Raw genomic sequence first — 24,767 nt, forward strand, 5'->3', positions numbered from 1 at the left:
AAGGGAATAGATTTTTCCTTTTTTTATTTAAGTGGAAGCAGTTCTCTATTTGAGTGTAACCCAAAGGTAAAAGATGGGGGGGGTGCCGATGGCAGAAAAATCCTATTGGCAAGGAAATTCAGTTCATTTTTAAGCTTCCAAGGGGTTAAATTTATTATACATGGCAGCAAAGAGGAAAGGAGGAAAACATCCCTGAATTTTTTTTTTGCATAAAAAAATAATGGCTAGGTTTCTTAAAGTGATAATATGTTCAAGAAGTTTTGTTTTGTTTTTAAAGAAAAATGGAAAAGTTCCTTGAATTATTCTTTGAATTAAAAATAAAAACTGACCTGAAAGTTCAAAAGTTCACTAAAACAAGTCTGTAAAACAAGAACACTGAAATGTTGGTGTCATGAAAATAAATATATTTACATAAAATATTATTCCTTAAATATAGGTACTGTTTTGCAGGTAGTGTTGGTTGTATTATGACAGTCGGCATACATTCTACATTGTCTGAAAATTGCTCCAAAGATCATTGAAAATATGCACAATAGAGTTAAAGATTATTTTGAAGATAGTAATGCTGTAGCATTATAAAATTATAACTTGCAGGACTGGTTCCTATCTTCACTGATAGATGTAGAGGGAATTTTTTTATAGGGAGTTCCAACATCAGGGAAATCATAGGTCCAGTTCCCCACTCCCCACAAAAGAAATGCAGTACCATTTCCTTCCTTCCTTCCTTACTTCCTTCCTTCCCTTCCCTTCCCTTCCCTTCCCTTCCCTTCCCTTCCCTTCCCTTCCCTTCCTTTCTTCTTTCCACCTAGCCACCTAAGCTAGAAGTTCAGCTCTGGAGCTTTGACCTGTTCCATTTCCTACTTGAGACAATTGACTCCTCCTTAGGCAACCAGGTATCCCACACTCCCATGAGACTTATTTTATTAATGCTCAACTTAGTGTGAATACCTAATTGGCATAGCCCATTTACCTCAGCACTCCAGAGGATAACAATCAGACAGCCTCAGCTTCCCCAGTAGTGTGACTTACCACCACCATTTTCAATGTTTACTTTTAATATATAAGTTGCCTAGCATCCAGCTTGAAATTCTATGGGGCACAAATGATTTAGTTTTGCATTCAAAAGAAGCTGTTATCCAGTATTTTTAAATTACATGTTAAATATTAAATTCAAATCAATAAAATAATAGCTAGCAGAATAACAAAATTAGATAACTTGTGGGGAAAGGATCCAGATCTGTGATTTCATGGGAATCAAAACTCCTGATGAGAAATCCCTGTAGTAATGCAAACTATCAACTGCTGTGCAAGTTGTAGTCACGGAGAGTTGCCTGGGGCAGTAAGGAGTTAAGTGACTGGCTCAGGGGCACCAGGAAATCACTTGGTGCTGGCTGGACTAGATCCCAGTTCATTGTGACTCTGAAGCAAATACTCTCTCTGATATGCTTTATGGCCTCTCACACAACTAAAAGCTAAGTGAAACATTATAGCAGAATCTCAAGGACATGGGAAGTATAAACCATATATTTCTCCTTACCCACTGTAACATTATCATCTTTGAAGTAATACGTGACACATTATTATTGGTATGCAGAAGTTTCACTAATAATAAACAGACCATAGACTGCTATTGTGTCCATCACAGTCCTATACCATTGCATTCAAAGACCCTGAAGCATGTACCCAATTGTTCTCTCTTTGCCTCATAGGTACTATTACTTGGCATTCAGAGCACATCAGTCACCGCTTGCTGACAAAGAAAGTTGCATTGCTATCTTGGAAAAGTCCAAACTAGACCACTGGGTGTTGGGGAAAACAAAGGTAATTTTTATCTTTGCTCTTCAGGAAATCAGTCACCACCATGTCATATGTGTTTGCCTCTGTTCTCTGAAGGTTCTGTGAAGCAAATGAGCTGAATGACTTCTGCCTCTGATTTAGTAAGCAGCATCTTAATTTAGAGATGACTTTTGGTGCCTTTGGTCAGGTATGGCAGGATCTCAAAGGTGAAAGGGTGACATTTCCTTCCAGTTGAATGTCCTTGAGAGCAAGGAGTGTTTTTTTTTTGTCTTTATATCCCCAGTACCTTGAATGTAATCGGTATTTAATATTTATTAAGTATATGAATTAATTGTATCGGACATGCCATTAATGTCAATGCCAATGATCAATCTAATTTTTAAAAATCTGAATTTGGAGGGTAGGTAGGAACATTATGGCATAATTGGTATTATACATGCATTTACTAAGTGCCCCCAATGTATTTCATCCTTCAGTAATTGTTCCATTTGGTGTTACTAACCCTTTCCTATGGAATACCATCTGTAAATTGACAACCACGAACTGGCCCAGGAATCCAGCTTGAACATAAGCCCTGACATACTCTTGTCTGAAGATCTCATTTGTGGATGACACAGGCCCCTTCCTTTTTCCTTCTTTTTTTCTGCTGGCCTCTAAGCTGCTTCTGTTTGGTAGCACTTCCAGCAGAGGGTGTGCAGGGTCAGAGAGATGAGATAAAATCTCAAAGCCGGTCATAGCTCAGGTAAAAGCTATAGCAGGAGAGAAAATCAAAGTCATTGGCTGAACAGAGGCTCAGGGGTTATCTTTTGATTTCCTTTGCTCGTATTATACTTGCTTCCTGTTATTGCACACATTCAAGAATAAACTGTCCTTTACAAATGGAGTCTATTAGAATATACTAAACAAATCAACTGTGTAATGTGAATATTGAAAAGAAGGGAGTAACTTACTATTAACCAATGTGGCAGCACCTACATTTCACAGGTTAAACTAATCACAGGTTGCTTTGGCTTCTTTCCCCCACGGATGATTATTTGTTTGATTTCTGATTGTACTGATTACAATGCAGCAAAGACTTCCTGGTGATGAAGCTATTCATATTTCTATTTAGAGTATTGTGTGGTAGAGTGTCATGTTTTCTTCTCATGCCTATGTCTGTATAATAGAGTGCTTAGCAGAGTGCCTGGCACATGGCTCCTTTTTAAAAAGAAATTTTTTAATTACAAAAATTTTTCACATAGCTTCTTAATAAATGCTTGTTGACTTGACTAATACTGAAATTGTTGTTTGTTTCAGGTTTTTCTCAAGTATTACCACGTAGAGCAGTTAAATTTGCTGCTTCGAGAAGTTATAGGCAGGGTGGTGGTCATACAGGCTTATGCCAAGGGGTGGCTTGGAGCTAGGAGATATAAGCGAGTTAAAGAGAACAGAGAAAAATGTGCTGTTACCATCCAGTCAGGTAAATGTGCTTATTAGCTCTCTCCTATACTGGGTTGGCATTTCAAGTTGTGAAATTGTCTGCTAATCACCTAAAGCTTGGCCCAGGGGTGGGGAACCTGCAGCCTCAAGACCACAGGTGGCCCAAAGGGCCACACTTGAGGACCTAGAGGGCCACATGTAGCCTCAAGGCTGAAGGTTCCCCACACCTGACTTGGCCTAACAGTTATCTGTGCAACCGGAGTAATGACCTTCACTGTCTTTTTTTCTCCCTAACTAAAAGAGATATATTTCATCACCAAATTATCTACTGTAGAACTGGGATAACATCCTGGCTCTAATGCTTTTACCTTTATGGACAGTATAAGCCATGGAAGAAATGTATTAGTCATGTAGATCTTTCAGTCCATTCCAACTCATCTCCTTTTTAATGTAGAATGAAAGCCTCTTGCAGGAGGGAGGATAGACAGAGACAGAGAGACAGATTCAGAGACAGAGGGAGAGAAAGAGAGAGAGAGAGAGAGAGAGATAAAGAATATTTATTGTTTACCATGTATGAAGTGCTAGATATACAAATACAAACAAAAAGGAAGACTGTCCTTGCCTTCAAGGAATACCATCAAAAAAAAAAGGAACTGAAATGGGGAGGGGATGAGAAGAACATATCTGATATATCTGCTATTAAGGAGATTGGAGCCTCCAAGGTAGAGAGGATGGGGGTATGAGGTGTCATGGGCTGGTCTGAGTTTGAAAAGACCAATGATGGGTAATGTGGGTGTAGTTTTTTTTAATGGAGATATCCCCAGCACAGTGCCTGGCAAATTAGTTAAAACATTCTTATTGAATGGAATTGAGTATTTTTTATTAATGTTACAGACAGCATTTGAGTGAATGGGTTTTGTTGCTATTGTTATTGTTATGGATAGTTTTCCTCACTCCTAGGGAAAAAAGGCTGGGCCTAGGACACATTTCTATTGTTATTATTCCCCTTGAACATTACTGTACCCAGGATTCCACTATTCAGCAAGCTAGACCCATTCATTTTGATAGTTATAAAGATGAGTGCTTAAACTGAGAGGGAGCTGTTGCCCACTTTCTTTTTAGGTAGTTTTAATTCTACTCCCTGATGTCTGGAAAATACAAACTACCCTCCTCAAATCCCTCCCATTTCCATTTTCTCTCTGATCTCTCCTCATTCTTTCTCCTTCTCTATTTTCTCCAGCTTCCTCCTCTTCTCTCCCATTATTTTCTTCCGTTTTTCTCTTTCCTTTAGCTTTCCTTTTTGTCCCTCTATCCCCAAGTCCAAAGGGACAAAAGAGGATTACTCTGGTATCCCAATGCCAAACCTCCACCAACCCCAAGCTTTAAAGACCCCTTGAGTGATAGATTATATGATCAGAGAACTTGGTACCTCTAATCTCATCCCCAATGTATGAGATAAATGCCTAGAACTTTGCAAGTGACTGGAGTCATTTACTTCCTCAACCAAATTTCATGGAAGAGGAAGCTTCAGGAAGGAATCCTATCCTAGAAATGACAGTATCAGAGTTAAGGCTCTACAATTGCTCATGAACCAGAGTTTATTCAATATGGTTAAAAGACAATGGGGAATGCTCAATTTTGCAGCACATACCCCGAAAATGGAAGGTTACAGAGGTTAGCATGGCCTCTCCATGAGGATGTCATACAATATTGTAAAACATTCCATATTTTTTTAATCACAAGGTAGAATCCTAAGAACAGGGGACTCATTGGAACTGACGACAATGTAAAAGGGAAGAGCATCAATAAAAAGGAGGGGGAGAGGAAAAGTATAAGAGGGAAAGAGAGTGGAGTGAGGTAAAAGATTAAAAAAAAACCAGCCAATCTCAACAGTATAGCACTTTCTTAAATTAATGTCATTCCCAGCACATGGTTTTGTATTTTTAGCCTGGAGAGGATATGATGCTCGCAGGAAGTTTAAGAAAATAAGCAACAGAAGAAGTGAGGCTGCTGTTCATATTCAAGCAGGTAATTAAAACATCATTTGCATGGTTCCACTCCCTATCTTAAAATTTGAGGCAGAACTCAACGTTGGTGCTTTGGCCTGAGGGTCACAGGATTTAGAGAAGGAATGGGTCCATAGAGACCATCTGATGCATTGCCACCACCCCTCCCTCCCCCATGTCATAGATGAGGAAACATTCTCTCCCCTAGCAGCTCTTTCCCTCCATTACAAAGGCAGGGAGAAAAATTGAGTGGTTTCTCTCAACAAGATGAATCCCTGAAAGCCCAGCTCTCATAGTTGAAGCTCTCTGGCTCATTTCACTACTGTGTACTAAGTCCTCTGGGCTCTCTGAGGGTTAAGTATGACATGCCTTTGGTGGCACAGCTTGGCTGGGGCTGCCTGGGAAGAGCCAATCCTGGCTGCTGGGCTCATCTATCCCTTCCCTGGCTCCCTTGTCATTTTGATCTTCTACAAAACATCGATGCCTACTGCTGCTGTTAAGGTTGCTCCTGCCAGAATAGTCTCTTTCCCTGGATTAAGACTCTGAGCACTTCTCTTCATCTAAACCTGACTATGCCTAATTGAGGGTCTTGAAGAAATAGTCCCTAGAGTACTACTGGAGTCTCCTGGAGAGCAGGAAATTAGAGACTGAATGGAACATAAGTGACCAGTCCAGTGAACTCAGCAGCAGCACTCAGGGATGTTATTTTAGCTACTACCAGCCTAAAGCAAAATTGAAAAGCAACAATAAATATCTTATGGTATCTCTGCCTAGAATCCAGGCAGGGTAAAGTTCAAGATCGCAGGGAAGCTCTAGCTCTGGCCCAGGAAGTCTCCCACCATAGAACCTTGCTTCAGTGAGACTCTTCTATGTCCTATTTGACTTCTTGACATCTTTATTCACAACCAAAATATTTGGAGGCAGGGGGATCTTTTAGAAGTAAATTTGTAATTTTTAAACAGACCCTCTTCCCCTACTCTTTTTCTATTCCTCCCCACCTCCTACCCCCCAAAAACTCTGGGCCTTAGAACTTCAAAGGATTAGGAAGAGGAATGTAATTCTACTTACAGAATAAGAAAGCGAGGTTGGAGTTTATACAGCCCCAATCTCCCGACACACACACATACACAGACTGTCTCCTTGTTAGAAAGAGATACTGTACTGATTTCTGGTTGGCCAAGAGCCCAACATGTGTTTTAAAATATAAACTTAAAGCTCAGATGTTGGAAATCCACTACAAAGCCCACTTGTCAGTATATAGAAATCATAAGCCAAATTCTACTAAATTCTGAAAACTCAATTGTATATTTTAAGTTTGTGGGCTTATCCAGTTATGTCCTTATTGTTGTACAAAGGTACATAGCAAGTGGTTTACTATGATAATCACATATGTGTAGTAAATGTCATAGGAGTACACATTTTATAAAAATAAAATAAGAAAACTTAAATGTCTTTAGTGCTCCAATCCTCTTCTATCAAGTAGCATCCTTAATGGCAAACCTGGGTGAATATATGCTGTATGTCCTATGGGTTAGCCATGGGTGTGGGAGGAAAAAACTTGGAACTTGGGCACAGCCCTCCTGTCATCACCAGTAGAACTCATGGATAACCATCTGGACAAGCTAAGATGATGGGTTATGAATAAGATGAAATTTAGTGGGAATAAATGCAAAGTATATTATTTGAGCTAAAAAAATCAACTGTACAAATGCAAGATGTTTTGGCTAGGCAATAGTTCATGTGAAAAAATATTTTAGTGAACTGAAAGCTTACTATGAGTCAATAGTAGGAAATGGTAGCCAAGAAATCTAATGACACTACATTGCATTAAGAGAAGCATCATATGCGGAAGGAAGGATGTGATATTCCTTCTGTACTTTGCCCCCATGTATAGTATCATGTTCATTTGTGGAAATCCTATTTTGAGAAAGACCATGGAAAGTTAGAGCATGTGTTTCCCTGATAGAATACCTTTGAAAGTAGGGATTGTTTTGCTTTTGTTTCTGGTCCCCTAGGACCATGGTTGGCATTTTATAAATACTTGTTGAATAATTGATTGATATCTAGAGGAGTGTGACCGGGATGATGAGGAGACTTGAAACTATGCCATAGCAAGGTAAGGTTGAAGGAACTGTGAAGGGAGGTGGAGAGGAGAGGAGAGGAGAGCAGAGGAGAGGAGAGGAGAGCAGAGGAGAGGAGAGGAGAGAATCCCATGATATCTGTCTTCCATTGTCAAAAGGGTTATCACAGAAGGATTTTAATGCAAGAATTTAGCTTAGAAATCATCTCACTTTGCAGATGAGGAAACTGAAGTCTACAAAGATTGGGTGATTGCCTAAGGTACACAGGTAATAAATGTTAGTCAGAATTCCAAGGAGAGCCTTTTTGTTTGTTTGTTTTCTTGGATGGGGGTAGGCAGGACAATTGGAGTTCAGTGACTTGCCCAAAGTCACACAGCTAGTAAGTGTGTCAAGTATCTGAGGGCGAATTTGAACTCAGGTCCTCCTGACTCCAGTGCCAGTGCTCTACTCACTGCCTGCCCCCCCTTTTGTTTGTTTTTGTTTGTTTGTTTGTTTGTTTTTTCAATGAGAGCCTTTTGATCTAGTCCCATTTCACTTGCCCCTAGAAGTTAGTGCAAAAGCCCAGAGGGAAGCTATAGAGAAGCAGATTTCAACCCCAGGTACGGAGAGCTTACCTAATAACTAGTAATACAACAAAGGGGAATGAGTCATCTATATAGATAATGAGTTCCACATAAATGGAGATATTCAAGCAAAGTCTGATTGACCACCTATTAGGAATGTCATGGTGGTAGGTAGAAAAGGTTCTGTTCAGGTATAGGTTAGAGTAGATGACCTCTGAGAGTCTATCATTCTAAGTCTTTTAAGGGATTTTGGTATTCAGGAATACAGATCCCTCTCTTCCTCATGTGCAGCATTCCATCTCTTGTCTGTGCCTTAACTGGCTCCCCTGCTCACATTCTTCCTGGAATGCACTTCCTCCTTCAGGAATAGTGACTAACTATAACCTTTGATACCTAATTACATCTTGCCGCTGGACTCTGATGGCTCTGGAGGAAAGAGTGAGGTTGATGACTTTGCACAGCCCTGCCTCACTTAAATCCAATTCATTTGCAAGTCAAGACTTCACCCTTATGATGTCATGGGTCCTCTTCAACAATAGCCACAATTCCCTGCTTGGCCAGTAGACTATAATAAAAAAGCAATGCAGAGGCAAACGGGAGTTCAGTTGCCTTCTGAAACACCAAGATTAGGAAATAGTATGTCACTTTGGTGTTGGATCCTCCTTGGACTTATTAGATGTATGGCCTTAGGCAAAACATTGAATTTTTCTGAGCTTTAGTCTTCTCATCGATGTAATGGAGATAAATTATATTTGCCATATTTACCACAAGGTGTTAAGTTACACTTGTTAGTTAAAAGCCATGAAGAGTTACCTATTTAAAGGTAAGTAGCTATTGGCAGTAGCAAGGTTCAGATGTATGTATTTAGGAGAATGTCTGATGTTCAGAGGAGCAGTCAATCTGGTAACTTTCTCCTCCTCACAGTATTGTAGGATCATAGCACCAAAGCTAGAAGGTACTCAAAGCCCATCCAATTGAACTCCCTCATTTTACAGATGAGGAAATCAAATTACTTATCCAAGGTCACACAAGAATCAGAGACAGGATTTTAAGCCAGGGGCTCTGATTGAAGAGCCAGTACTCTTTCTACTGTATCATGTGATGCCCTTATTTTTAGATTACATAATATTTTAGTATTTCTCTTAAAGGTCTAATTGATTTTTGTTTTGTTGGTTTTGCAAAGTGTCACCTTCTAACTGTTAGCCCCTGATCATTATTTTGTACCATTACATCTCAGGGTAGCTCAGGTCTCCAGACAAAGTTGGTCCCTTGCTTTTAAAAGCCTTTGGCAAGAGGCTAAGGGGTGTTATAGCACAAAGATATGTTTTCTGAATTCTTTCTTTAATTTATTATTTTTTAAAACAAACCATTGAATTTGAAATTTAGATGCTGTGGGATTCATTTGTTGTTTTTCCAATTCTGTCCCCTACCCCCCAAATATTTCTTTTTCAATGGTGTCACTAAGATATGCTGTATGTTTTTTAAGGAGCAGTTCTTGAAATTTAGGAAGCATTTGGCTTACATGTTTCTACAGAACAGCGCATATTGAAATTTGTTTTCCTTTCATCTCCTTCCCAATAAAAGCAGCAGTAAGGCTTATCCCTTTAGCTTCCTCAGAACTTCCTTTCAGAATTCCCGACCTATTACAGCACATTCACATACCAGAAACAAGATGCCTTTTCATGCTGTCAACCTTTTTCATCTGAAATGTAAATTAATTCTTGCTGGTGTGCCTTGACAGAGATCAAAGTAGGGGTATTAACCTTATTGGGCCTTCTCCTCATCAGAATCAGTTCCAAGGACTGGGAGGTTGGTGCTAAGAAGTCTATGTTAGCTGTTATCTGTGGCCCTCCTCCAGGCAGGCCTCTGTCTACAAGTCCACATTTCAAAGGCTCTGATTCCTTTTGTAAATGACCTTATCATTACTTTAAACTGTGGGGAAAAAAAATTATTTGCCTGAATAATTCTTGAGGGATTATCCTGCTCATTTTAATTGTGGGCCACTTCATTCAGACTCCTGGATATCATTTAAGTGGTTCTGACAGCAAGGGATCCTACAGTGATAGAAAGGGGGAAACACAACTCCTGATTGGAAACCCCTGACTTGCTTAGATTGTTCATTTCTTGCCTGTCAGTCTTTGAGGTAGGCCACATTTGCATTTTTAAAATAAACAGATGCCTTTCAAATACATGAGCTGGTGGTCTGGAGATCTCTGTGGGCCCAAACAGTTCACCATCCATTGATCAAATGTTGGAAGAAAAAACAAACTGAAAAAAATACCCAATATACATGAGGATACATTTCCTATGTGTATAATGTTACACCAACAATGAAAGGCTTTTATGAGAGAAAGGAAGGGGCAGGGGGAGGACTTTGTAAAAGTGTAACATTTTATGAGTTTCAAACTTGAAAAAAAAGTTTGAATGTCTCTTTGGCCAGAAGCCTCTTGTTTTGTTGTATACTTATTTCTTAGTACTGTGCTACCTTTTTATGGGCCTACCCCTGGAAAAGGAACAAACCAACCTGTCTAAACACTAAATAATTTAAAAAACATCCCTTTTAGCAAGAGAAATCAGAATGTACGTGTGACATTTTTAGCGTTAAAATGTTAGGCGTTGTGGATAAAAGCTGCTAGTTATCCATGGTTCCATTACTGATGGAGCTTTTATTAAAAACCAACAAATTGCAGAACACTGATAATAGATTAGCTATTAAAATGAAAATGCCTATTTTGCTTACTGAATAATAATAAAGCAAGCAGACCAAGGGAGACAAAGAGAGCCTGTTCTTCTGGGTATTTTTTTTTATTTTACATATGCATTGGCATTAAAACTATTCCTATGATTCAACATCTTTTTGAAAAATTAGAGCAGTCAAACTGGTGGGCCTCGCTGATGGGAGGGGAAAGGCTATCTCATAGATATCGTTAGCCCCCAGGGTCGTGAAGGGAATTTCAAATAACCTTACCCTAGGTTTGTTTCTTCAAGCCTTCCCCATTCCCATCACAGCCCACCACCGCCACCCGCCTCCATCATCTCACTCTCTCTCTCTCTCTCTCTCTCTCTCTCTCTCTCTCTCTCTCTCTCTCTCACACACACACACACACACACACACACACACACAGAAAGTGGAACAGGAAGAGGCAATTGGTTTACAGCACATTCTCATCTAATTGCTTTAGTACTGTGGAAATGTGTTGTTTTCCCTTTCCCCAGTCCTCTGATCTTTCCTTTCCCTCTCCCTGACTAAAAACCAGATGTTATCAGAATATAACCCAGGGCATTTTCAATGATAGTTGATTTCCCTTCTGGCCAGCTGGAGTTCAGGGTGCTCTAGGGGACCAAACTAGGTAGGCTCTGCATCAGCCAGAGAGAAGTCTGGTTTTTTGGTTTTTTTTTTTTTTTTTTTTTTACCATGGGAGCAAGTATATGTTATCAGGCCAAATCAGTGGCCCCTTCAAACCACCACTTTAATTGATTGCATATAATTCTTCATTTGCTTCTCACATTTTAGTCAAACTAATCTACTTGTTTCCCCTTGCACAGCCATGCCCCACCCCATGCCTAGAATGCGCTCCATCTTGAACCTCACTCCTCCAGAATCCCTAGCTTCCTTCAAAGCTCAGCACTAGGGCTATCACCTACAGGAAGTCTATCCTGCTCCCTGCAGTTACTAGTGCCCTTCCCTAGAAATTACTTTATATGGATTTTTATTTTGTATTTAATTTCCTGTGTATGTGTTGTTTCTTCCTCCTCCCCTGAAGCCTCTCCTCTTAATCTCCACCAAGAGAATATAAATTCCTTGAAGGGTAGGAACTATTTCATTTATTTAATCTTTCATTTATTTAGTCCTTGTTCTCTTCCCTCTCCTCATGTCTTACTCTCTGTTTAAAATTTTCTCTCTTTCTCTTTTTCATTTCATTCTTGGGAAATTTTTTTTGCATATATCTTCTGTGGTTAGCACAGTACCTAGAACGCAGCAGGTGTTTAATAAATGCTTAATAAAATAATGAATGATTATGAATTTCAGCCATTTGGAAGAGGTTGTTATAACTGATCAGGGTTGCTCTAAATGCTGCTTCCAAAGGTAGAACGTCTCAATACACATTCACAAATGCCTTGTGTAGCATTTTAGGCCAGGTTCCTCATGGACATTTTTTTTTCATCCTAGAAGAATCTAGTTTAGTCAATAAGGTATCTGGGAAGCCAGTCCTGATTCACCACTGATTGTAAGAGCACAGACTTTTTTAATATTTGATGGAGCCTTGGCTTTTAAATTACCTTCAGTGAAACACCTCCAAGCCTGTTCTGCTCTTAAAAGAGATTTCCATTTTTGCATTATTTGTAAGTCCACTACAAGCATGTAGTAGCATTTGGGACTAGATTTCCAGAAACAGCACTAGGACTGGAGAGCCAACAACAACCATAAGGTAGGTATGTTTAAATCGGTTCCTCAGTTTCTCCATTGGCAAAATGCAGGTAATAAAACCTGACCTACCTCAGAGAGATGATGTGTGGAGAGAGAAGGTGATATGTCTGAAAGTACTTTGGAAGAAGCTACTGTAGAAATCCAAACCCAATATTAATAATAAAAAGCACTTGCCCACATGAAATACACCATAAGCCTCATGCTTCTACTGGCTAAGGACTGCTATGCACATTTCCTACCCAGAAAATAACTGTGTTCCAAAGAACATATGACTGCTAGGTTGACAGGACCCAGATTGTCACTAAGCATTGCTGACTAGAAGAAGTGAGCAAACAGGGCTGGCCTTAACTAATTCACAGCATGGCTAGGGGCTGGCCCTGTAAGCAAACAACCAAGGAGCAAAAAAAAAAGAAAGAAAAAGAAAAAAAAGTCCTTGTTCTCTTCCCTCTCCCTATGTCTTTCTCTCTTTTTAAAAATTTTCTCCTCTCTCTTTTTTATCTCATTTTTGAGAAAAATAGCAATACTCTTGGGAAAATGGATTTAGAAATGGAAGGTACCTCAGGGGCTATTGAGTTTCAATCTCCTTATTTTACAGATGAGAAAACTGAGGCTTGCCCAGGGTCACACAGCTAGATCATACAGATCTTCTTGACTTCAAAGCCAGTAAATACTTTATTCATTACATGGGAAGAGGCTTAATTTTCTATGAGACATAGTATGGCACATTGGAAAGGAGACTGGATTTGAGATACGAAGACCGGCTCCTGAGCCTCTTTTGCTAGCTGTATCCATCTGGATAAGTCACATATCCTTTTGTGGGTCTCAATTTCCTCATGCATAAAATGGGGATAATAATATGAAGACAACCTATCTCACAGGGTTGTTGTAACGAAAATGCTTTGTTTACTATAGAGAGCCACTTTGATGTAGGTTATGTAGAAACTCTACATAGGATTTGGCTCACAATAATCCTGAAATTGCATATTCCTAAACTTGCCAGCAAATGACTCAGCTATAAATAGGACCATTAAAATATTTGATGATGAGAATGAAAATGATATAACCTCAGAGATAAACCTGTTCCTTTCCTTCTTAAAATGTAATAAAAAATTAAGACTGGGCTAAGTATAAATATAAAGTGTAGATAAAAGCAAGCTGAGCATAGGGTTCTAATGTAATATGTCCAATCTGACCTGATCAGTGTCATGAAACTTGGTTTGATAGGACCTATGACCACCATATAGTTCTGAAAGAGTATACTTTATTCAAAGGAGAACAGGTTAGAAGGTATAAGGAGGAAAGTGGGGGGGGCGGGGAGAAAGGATAGTCAGTACTGTATACTGAGAAAATACACTCATGAGGAAATTGAAAAACCAGAGTAGAAATGTGCTAGACTGCATTTGGGTAAAAGTCAATAGAGGTGCCTGTCAATTGGAGAATGGCTGAGCAAGCTGTGACAAAATGTACTACAATGCTATTGTGCTTCTAAGAGATGGATTCTGAGAAACCCAAGGTCTTGTAAGAACCAATTCAAAATAAAATTAGTAGAACCAGAAGAACCAGAAGGTTCTTGCATGAGGACCAGAATAATGTAAAGGAAAACAACTTTGAAAGACTTCAAAACTCTGATCAATGTATTGAATACTCATGATTTGACAGGAATGATGAATTAGGTCTTCTTCCTAATGAGTGAAGAGATGATAGACTAGAGATGGAAAATGAAACATATTTTCAGACGTGGCCAATGTACTGATTTGTTTGTTGGAATACAGATATGGATGTATGGATAGATAGATGGACAGACAGATATACATATGTATATAAATATATACACATGTATTAATATATACACATTCACATATATGTATATATACACATAAATATACGTGTGTATACGTATACATGCATATATAGTTGTTGTTGAGTTGTTTCAGTTTTGTCTGATTCTTTGTGACCCCATTTGGGATTTTCTTGGCAAAGATACTGGGGTGATTTGCCATTTCATTCACCAGCTCATTTTACAGATGAGGAACTAAGACAAAAATGTTAAATGACTTGCCCAGGGTCACACAAGTAGTAAGTGTCTGGGGCTGGATTTGAACTCAGGAAGACGTCTTCCTGACTCCAGACTCAACAACTCCATCCACTGTGCCACCAATCTCAGTGTGTGTGTGTGTGTGTGTGTGTGTGTGTGTGTGTGTGTAGATATATACGTGTATCTATATCCATCTATTGAGAGAGAGAGAGAGAGAGAGAGAGAGAGAGAGAGATTACAAAGGAGGTCCTTTTTTGGTAGGGTTTAGTTAGTGGATAGAGATACAAAAAGAGAGAAAAGTATGTCAATAAAACATTAAAAATACAAGGAAGAAAACAAAAAAGTTCCAGAAGGGGACACAAAAAAGGACAATCTTGTTACTGCCATTTAAAATTTAATAGATACTTTTAAAAAATCAAACTTTACATAATAATAGTTCATGGTTTCATGTAAAATCTGTTTTCTTTGTACCTCACAAATATTGTGGGTTCAGTTCCAGACTACTGTAATAAAGTGAATATCGCAATAATGTAAGTCATGCAAAATCTTTGGTTTCCCAAAAACATATAAAAGTCATGTTTATGCTATATTGTAGTCTATTAAGTGTGCATACCTTAATTAAAAATGCTTCATTGCTAAAAAATGCTAACCATCATCTGAGCCTGCAGTGAGTCTTTTTGCTGGCGAAAGGTCTTGCCTCAGTGTTGATGGTGCTGACTGATCAGGACGGTAGTTGCTGAAGCTGGGCAATTTCTTAAAATAAGCCAGCAATGAAGTTGGCCACATCAATTGACTTCCTTTCACTTAAACACTTAGAAGCCATTGTAGGGTTATTAATTGGCCTAATCTCAATCTTGTTTTGTCTCAGGGAATAGAGAAGCTGGAGGAGAGGGAGAAAGACTGGGAATAGAAGGTTTGTGGAGCAGTCGGAACACACATTTATCAATCAAGTTCACTGTCTTATATGGGCACAGTCTGTGGTGCCCCAAAGCAATTACAATAGTAACACCAAAGATCAGTGATCACAGTTCACCATGATAGATATAATAATAATGCAAAAAGTTTGAAATATCTCAAGAATTACCAAAATGTGACACAGAGAAACAATGTATGTGCTGTTGGAAAAATAGCACCCATAGACTTGCCTGATGCAGGGTGCCACAAACCTTTTGTAACTTGTAAAAAATGTGTAAAACATTTGTAAAAAAATTTGTAAAAAAATCTGCAAAGTACAATAAATGAAGTGCAATAAAATAAGGTATGCCTGGATGAAATGTCCATGTTTGTTAATGTTTACATCTATAATAAAATGATTTTTTAAAAAAAAGAATAAGGAGAAAATAGAAAACAAAAGCAATATTCTCATCAGTGTATACTAGAGACTTCTAGACTAAAAGAAGGAATAGACCAGGAAACTTCACAAGTCTGGCAAGGAGGCATAACATAGTGTCTTCACTACAGGGAATTTTAATTATTTGGACATCTGTTAGCTCTCTCTCCTCTCTCCCTCTCTCTCTCTCCTTCTCTCTCTCTCCCTCTCTCCCTCTCCCTCTCTCTCTCTCTCTCTCTCTCACTCTCTCCCCCTCTCCCTCCCTCCCCCTTCGTCCCTCTCTCTCCTCCCCCTCTCCTGGCAAGATGACATCTGGAGCATCATATGTAGATCTAGGCATTATGCTTCAAGACACTGACAAACAAATTAGATCACATCTAGAACAAGATGAACAAGAAATAATGGGAGAACTAGAGACCATGCCGTGTAAAGATAAATTGAAATAAAAGGGATTCTTAGCTTGGAGAAAAGACTTAGCACACGATAGAGGTCTTCAAATGTCTGAAGGGCTGTAATGTAGCTTGGTCCCAAAGGGGCAAAGAAGGCAATGGGCATAATTGCAGAGCAGTAGATTTCAGGTAGGTGTAAGGAAAAAACTTCCAAACATTTAGGGCTGCCTACAAATGGAAGGAAGGTCTTGGGAAATCATGGATTTTCCTTAATTAGAGATATTCAGGAAAGGGCAGGATGACCAACTGTCTGGTATATTGTGGACTGGATTTCTGTACAGGTACAATTTCAACTAAACTTCTAAAGATCCTTATAATTTGGTGATTCTTTGAAATGTCAGTGCAATTAAACATTCTAGATAAACATCATGCTTAACACATTGTGACTAATAAGTGAAGGAGTAACATCTGAGTGACATCCACTTGGCTGCGAGTTCAAATCCCAACAGCAGAAGCCATCACAGGATCAGGATTTGCTCTTCTGGGCTGTGAAGTTTGAGTCATAAACTACATCGTCTGGGGGAGGGAGTGACAGCTGGTACCCATTCTATTTCACAAAGTTATGACTTGAAAAGCACAAGCAACAGGAGCCTGCTCGTTTCATAATCTTTGAGCCAAGTGCTTAGTGTCAAAACGAGCACTAGTCAGTGATTCAAATTGGTGTGATGAAGCTACCACCATCATAATCAAATTTGATTCTTTTCCAAGCTTGTTTGCAAGCTTCCTTTTAAGAGAGAAAAGTTTAAGTTCAAGAATAAGGTACCATTTTTATGAATTGGAGAGGGTAGTAAATAATATCTTTTCATGGGAAAGCAGGCTCTTAACAAAAAAAAAAAAAGCAAGATTCTAGTGGTACAATTGTTCCCACACCAAACAGTTCTCATAAAGCTACATTTACTTCTTTTAGTCAATCAGTTGTCTAAAAGACAGCCTGATATAGGCATCCAGCCTTGGGGTTTAGAACCCTGGGGTTCAAATCCTTCCTCTGACCTGTATTGAGTACCTATCATTTAATCTCTCAAGTGCTCCAGGCAACCATACGTTGTAGTGAGGGTGAATGATCTTCATTGGCCCAGAGAGTTTTCTCATCTGAGGTTCCCTATTGTGCTGAAATTATCAGTGGTATTCTCCACATTCCCCCTCAAAGTCAATCAGTTAAGAGCATTTACTGAATTTTCTTATTGTATTTAGAATAGGTCAACAAGCATTTGTCCAGTGCTTACCATTACCAGACAGTGTCTTAAGTACTAAGGATTCAAAGAAAGGCAAAAATGGTCCCTGTCCTCAAAGAGTTTATATTCTAATGAGGGAGATAATATGCAAACAATTATGTACATACAAGATATATGCAGGATAAATGGAAAGTAATCTCAAGAGGAAAAGCAATAACAATGGTGGGGACTGGAAAAAGCCTCCTGAAGGAGGTGGATTTTGATTTGGGCCAAGAAGGAATCCAGGAAAGGGAGAACAGTCCAGGTGTGGACGAACAGCCAGTACAGAGGCAATTCTCCTCCCTCCTAATAGAGTCAGGACACAGAATATAAAATCAAGAACAGCAAGTAAGCCGGTGTAGCTGGATTTTCACATGTGCAGAAAGTAGTAAAATGTTAAAAGATTGAAAAGGTGTGAAGGAGCCAACTTGTGAAGGGCATTAAATGCTAAAAAGAAAATTTTATATTTGATAAGGAACCACTGGAATTTATCGGGCAGAAGTTTATTGACTTGGTCGGAGCTGTGCTTCAGGAAAATCACTTTGAAGGCTGAGTGGAGTTCTTGGATGGGGAGATTCTTGAGGCAGGAAGACCAGTGAGAAGATGAATGCAGTAGTTCAGTCAAGGGGCAATGAACACGGTGTATACAGTTTTGTATTTTAAGTACCTTAAGGTCACATGCAAAATAGAAAGCACAGATTCTCCCCGAGGGGACCCACACCAAACTGACTTAAGAGAGATTCAAAACAAGGGCAAATATGAAGAGCAGAACAACTCTGATGGTGATGAGAGTCAGAAAAGAATGAAATGATCAGCACCACTCAGATGCTCAGAAGGAAGGGAATTCCTGCAGAATGTGGAAACTAAGGGATCAAGCTGTTCCAGTGCTGGTTGCCAATGAAATTCTAAATCTAATGAATTTCCAAGTTCACCTCCTCCTCCAGCTATGCCAAGAAGACAAGGATACCAGCTTTGAAGAAAGTCTAAGCCAGAGTAGTCCTGCAACCTGGCCCCAGCCTATCTCTCCATTTAATTTTTCAAAGGCTTTTCCATTTATTTTCTTATCTAACCTGCGCAGGTACCCTTATCCCAAAAGATCATTGTAGGTTAGGAACCTGCTACCTCAGACATGAAGCTGGAGTAGTTAAAATAGGAACATGTGGTCCTAAGAGGACATTCCTCCTCTTCCTCCTCTACTCAGTGACCAGCCAAACTAGTCTTCTCCCTGTTTCTCACACATGACCTGTTATCTCTTGCTTATGTGCCTTTCACTGGTTTTTGCTCATGCCTGGAATGCTCTTCCTTCTCATCTTCACTTCATTGAGTGCCTCTCTTCCTTTAAGATACAGCTCAGGCACCATCTTTTATACAAAGCCTTTCCTAATCCCCGCAACTGCTAATGCCCACCAGTCAAAAATTGTATTTCATTTCTTTGTATCTACAGTTTCTATACACATATATAAAATAGTTTATATAATATATAGTACTATATATATATACCATATGCATAATATAGTATATATAATCTATAGTATAATATGTAATATTATAATATATACTATGTAATATAGTATATGTATATAGCATATATAAATACTAACTATATTTATGTTGTAAATATTTACATATATGTACTTGTTTTCCCATTACAATGTAAGCTTATTGTGAATAGGAATTGTTTCATTCTTTGAACTCGTATCCCCGGTGTTTAGCACGGTGCTCTGCACATGGTAAATGCTCGTTAAATACTTTTTCATTGTTCGATTGATTCAGGTACAGAGAGTTTGACTTCAGTAAAAGCTGTGAATTTGGCATCAGGGATCAAACTAAAAATGTCTCGAAAACATTCAGGAAAGCTTGATTTGGGACTTAAAGGGGTTAACTTGAATTATTGGCCATGAAGACAACTTCAGACATTGACATTTAGATAGAGGAAAAGGGGACATGTTTCAGAATCCTTTTTTTAAAAAATTATAATATTTCTAAGCTGTACTCCAAAGGCACTTGTTCACTGTACTGACCAATAGTTGGTATCTTTTTGTTCTGATATGATGGCTGTCGACCAGCTGTCACTACAGCCAGAAACTGAGCAGGCTTCTTGTGTAATCAGTCGACAATGGTTACGGAGTGGAAGGCTGACGCTTTTACACCTCATCTGTATGCAATTTCTCTGGCAGATACAGTTGGTGGCTTTTGCCAACCTCATTATCAAGGGAAGAAAGATTACCCTTCCTAGATCATCATCCTTGGATAATGAATGAATCCATGAAAACAGTGTCATTTATTCGGAACAATGTCTGTGTCTGTCTACAGGTGGGTCACTGAAAATTAGTTCAGATCAGGGCAGGCTGTCTGGTAGAAGAAACCGATCTGTGGAATCCCCAAAGACCCAAGTATATTTTAGAAGTCAGAAAGCCCATCTTTCTCTTTCTTTTTGTCCTCAGCAGGGGTTGAACAGGCATTCTCTGATAACTGAGTCCCCCTAACCTGTACTTTTATGAAGCAGGTTGGGAGAACTCTAGGGTCAGTGTCTGTGATCAACTTCCCACTATACATTTATGACGGGTAAGGAATAAGAAAGAGAGCAAAGCTTCAATGAGTTTTTAAAGGAATATATTTTATTTTGCTTCCTTCTCTCTCTTTTCCTTTCCTCAATTCCTCTTCCCAATTCCAAGTCAGATCTATTTCATTTCCCTGTCCTTTCTCCATTGAACTCTCCCACCATCATCTAAAAAAAGATCCTTTTATCATAATATCTTACAAATATATGGTCCTTTATATTTTCAAGGACATGTATTCTTTCATCTGATCAGCACAAATCCTCTTCCCCAAAAACATGATGGTAGGTTTAATAAAAATAGATAGAATTCATATAGTACTTTAAGGTTTGCAAAATGTTTTACAAATGTTATCAGATTTATCACCACACCAACTCTGAGTTGGGTACTACTATTATCACCATTTGACAGATGAAAAAACTGAGGTAAACAGAGGTCAAATGACTTGCCAATGTTCACATGGATCATAGTTCTAAAGCCAGATTTGAACTCAGTTCTTCCACACTCAGGCAGCTAGGTGGCCACATGGGATGTTCAGGGAGGACTAGCAACTATGATTTGAGGTCTTGCCAATCCCTTTTCAGGGATCCTCAACCATCTTTGGTGTCCACCTTCACCCAATTCCCACCTGTGGCTCCAAGAAGCTGAAGCATGCATGGTGGCCACACTCTAGTGAAACCATCTCAGCAGACAGGCTAAACCAGATTGAAGGTAACCAACAGGCCTCAAACCTCTTGGTGAGTTAGGGTGAATGTCTACCCCAAGCACATGAAGACTTCCTCATATGGAATGAGCAGATGAGAACAATTTGTTCCAATGGCAATGAAGACTGCTGAAGCAGGTGCTATGGGGCAGACATCAAAGACACCACTGCATCCCAAGCCATCTCCATTTATCTTGACTTTTGTCTTGTCACTGGACTTTGATGACTCTGGAAGAGAAAGTGAGGCTAAAGACTTTGTACAACTATGCCATATTTAAATACAATTTACACACAAATCATGATATCACTCCGTGATGTCGCTGGTTCTCTTCGAAAACAAAGGACTAACAACAACAGCCAGTTGGTGCAGTGGATAAAGCGCTGGGGTTGGAGTCAGGAAGATTCATCTTCTTAAGTTCAAATCCAGCCTTAGACACTAGCTGTGTGACCCTGGGCAAGTCACTTAACCCTGTTTGCCTCAGTTTCCTCATTTGTAAAATGAGCTGAAGAAGGAAATAGCAAACCACTCCATTATATTTGCCAAGAAAACACAAATGGGGTCAATGAAGAGTCAGGCACGACTGAAAACAACTCAGCAACAGCAACAACAACAAAAACAATCTCCTTGCTCTGGGTCCAGTTCTCAATCAACTGAGCCACCCAGTTCCTAGCACATTATGGCATGGCTACAAATAACATAGATTAGAATATTATAAATGGAGTACAGAAAGCAATGTTAGGAACATGATAAGGAAGGTGAGATTATTTCTGGCTAGTGGTTATCTGGGAAAGCTTTGCAGAGGAAGGCCATTAGACTGTGAGGTCCTTGGGAATAGAGTGTGGGAGTTTTGCCTTTTCTGTATCCCCAACACTTAGTACAATGCCTGGCACACAGTAGGCACTTGATAAGTGCTTGTTGTCTTGATTTGACTTGGAAAGTTAGCACCAAGATGTTGAAAAGTATGAAGAAATCTAACAGATGAATCATAGACATAGAGCTCGGAAGACCCTCAAAGAGAGATAGAAGAGGGTGAATTCTAGGTATTGGGAATAGTATAAACAAAGGCATACAGTGGGGAAGTAAATGGTCCAGTAAACAGTTATTTATGAATGGCAGCATTTGGAGAACCTCACCATCAGCAGCGATTCCTCCTTTTATTTGAGCTGTATGCAGAACACCTTCTACCTTAGCTGAGTCTATGTCTCTGATTTACACAGTCCTAATGGTCAATGCTCTCCAGATTGTTGAGCAAAGCTCTCTCCAGAGTTGCATAGTTGTGAATCTTGTATATTTTTAGCGTTCATAGGAGAGGCCCTGTTGGAAGAAAACTTTTAAGGATACATTTTCTTCTATCAAATCAAATGTTTTTTTTTAAATCAATAAACAATAGACATAGAGCTTCATTTAACTCTCACTCAGTTCTGCGACTATGAAGACATGTAGAAAATAATCTACAGACCTGCGTGTTTTCTTCTCACATTTTTCACTAGGCTCTTCTCATAAATATTTTACAGAGATGTGAAAGTTGGCATAGGTCAATAGTTTTTTTATGTCTTCTTAGCTGATTATTTCTGATTTAAAAAAAAACACCTTACATAGTGTTTTTCCATTCTTTTGGAATCTCTCCCTCTTTGATATATATTGAGAACAAATTTTGAATGTCATTAAATTGTGTTGCCTTCAACAGAGATTTCTTCTCTACATAGTTGGTCAGGTCTAACACACTCTTGCCAGCTTTATTTTCTTAAGTACTACTGCCAATTCTTTACATAGTACATTAAGTACTGAAGGAGTGGAGCCTAAATGTAGTTTGTGGTTCTAAATGGTTCCACTATGGACACGACAAATATTTATAAATCTGGACCATTTCATTCATCTACTATATATCTACATGTGTATGGATGTATGCATCTATGTATATATGTGTGTGTGTGTACATATGTATGTATATCTGTATGTATGTGTATAAATATTATGGTTCTTCTATCTCCATTTCATCTACAAAGAAGAATAATGTGATTTAGTTAAATAGCATACCAAAGTCTTTAGACAGACTTTCCCTTCAACCCCCTTTGATTATATTTTGAGAACTCATCATCATTCACAGTCTTCCCCTTAGTGTTTTACAAATTTTACTTAGCTGGGAGATTAACGAGTTGCTATATAAGTTAGTATCTGGATTTTTAAAACCTCCTTCTACCAATGAATGTTTAACATCATTTAAACTTCAAGAAATGGTGATAAAATAAAGTCTTACTTTTTGTCTATTTTCCATTTTTTTGTAATGGGCAACTTATTTTAATAGGCTATATTGGTTATAATCAATCACAGTATCTGTTCATCTTTGTTCTTATAATTTAATATTTACCTTGTCCTTTGCCATAAACAGAGTTCTATTCCAAAACCTCATCAAGAAATGGAGGTTTTCAAAGGCTGAGTCAATGGAGCTCAAGCTCCAGCATGGTCTACCATGCTAGAACAGCTTTCAGGAAGACCCTAGAAATAGATTGCTTTTTGAGGACCAGACTAGCTAAGTACGGGAAAGGCCAACCACCAGGAGTCTAATTACTTGGTGATGAATGGCCATGACAATTCATTAGACAAAGAAAAAACCAAAACAATCCTCCATTCTTCTTTGTCATTTAAATCTCTGAGTATCCAGGTAGACAATATCTTCTTTTGAGGGACGTTATTAAGTTCTTCATAAAATTCTCTGTATCTTCATTCTCTGCATCATATAATGGTACATATGCTGCAATTATCTTCATGGCAGTTGAGAAGGCAAGATCATCAAGTTAACTCATGAAGTCATGTTTCTTATTCATTGTCTTTGGGTATGTGATGGAGCAAATTTTGCCAACTTCTTTATTTGCTTCTCTGAGGAAAACCTGGATCATAAAAAGAAATTGCCCTTCGCTACAAATTTTAATGTTGCATCTTTGGTTTTATTTATACTGAAAAGTGTCAACCTAGAATTATAGGAATGTAGAATTTACAGCTTGAAGGAATCTTTAAAGTTATCTTGTCCAACCCCCTCATTTTACAAAGGAGGAAACTGAGGACCAGGGAAGTTGTAACTTACCCAAGATAACACAAGTAAGTGACTGAACCGGGATTCAAACCCAAATTTTCTAACTCCAAATCCAGTGCTGTTTCCATAAGTAATACTAATGTCTTTCTTCAGTTGTATATCAACCTCTTGGATAATTGAGAGAATCCTCCTGTACGCTTCCTTCAATGGAGTATATGCTTTGGTTCTAGGCAATATATATTAGGAAAAATGTTATATGTTACATTATATGTTAGGAAAAACCAGGAGGGCAACTAAAATGGCGAAGGTGGTACCAAGTAAGAATTGGTTGAAGGAAGTGGGAATGCTTAGTCTAGAGAAGAGAAGATTTGAGGGAAGAGAGGATGATAGCTGTCTTTGAGTATTTGCAGAGCTGTCAAGGGTGAAGAAGGACTAGCCTTTTTTGTATTTGGGAGCAGAAGGTGAAGCTTAGGTTTAATGTAAGGAAAATAATTCCCAACAGCTACAACTTTCCAAGAGCTGAGAGGCCTTGGGAGATAATGATTTCCCCCTCAAAAGAAGTTTTCAAAGAAAGGCTGGATGGTCATAGATTGAGTATGTTGTAAATAGGATTGTTTTCAAGAAGGAATTTTAAAGCACTTTACAACCTGGCATCTTCCTGCCCATGTAATCAACTTATACTTTACTCTTTCGAGTCCTTTCCTTCTTGCTATTCCTTATATGTGACATTCTATCTTCTGATTCTGTACCTTTTCACTGGTGGTCCCCCATGCCTGGAAGCCCCTCCCTGCTCACCTCCAATTCCGGACTTTTTTATTATCATTATTTATTTATTTAATATTTTTAGTTTTCAACATTGATTTCCACAAGAGTTTGAATTACAAATTTTCTCCCCATTTCTACCCTCCTCCCCCACTACAAGATGGCATATATTCTGGTTGCCCTGTTCCTCAGTCAGCCCTGCCTTCTGTCACCCCACCCCCACCCATTCCCTTTTCCCTTACTTTCTTGTAGGGCAAGATAGATTTCTATGCCCCATTGCCTGTGTATCTTATTTCCTAGTAGCATGCAAAAACTCATTTTTTGAATATCTGCTTTTAAAACTTTGAATTCCAAATTCTCTCCTCGCTTCCCTCCCCCCACCCTCCCAAAGA

At 38.8% G+C, this 24,767-nt stretch overlaps 1 protein-coding gene and 1 non-coding gene across 2 annotated transcripts in view; both read left to right on the forward strand.

The window, feature by feature from the left end:
- MYO3B (myosin IIIB) overlaps positions 1-24,767 on the forward strand; it is a 636,303-nt gene that overhangs the window by 392,883 nt on the left and 218,653 nt on the right. The window contains exons 26-28 of the mRNA XM_036744020.1: positions 1,710-1,821; positions 3,094-3,256; positions 5,164-5,244. Of these exons, the coding sequence (XP_036599915.1) occupies positions 1,710-1,821; positions 3,094-3,256; positions 5,164-5,244 (356 nt within the window). The remainder of the gene's footprint in view (positions 1-1,709; positions 1,822-3,093; positions 3,257-5,163; positions 5,245-24,767) is intronic.
- Positions 4,845-4,948, forward strand: LOC118840521. Its single transcript, XR_005009707.1, has one exon. It is a non-coding gene; the product is annotated as a U6 spliceosomal RNA (small nuclear RNA).

This window comes from Trichosurus vulpecula, chromosome 2, assembly GCF_011100635.1.
Source record: "Trichosurus vulpecula isolate mTriVul1 chromosome 2, mTriVul1.pri, whole genome shotgun sequence".
NCBI lineage: Eukaryota > Metazoa > Chordata > Mammalia > Diprotodontia > Phalangeridae > Trichosurus > Trichosurus vulpecula.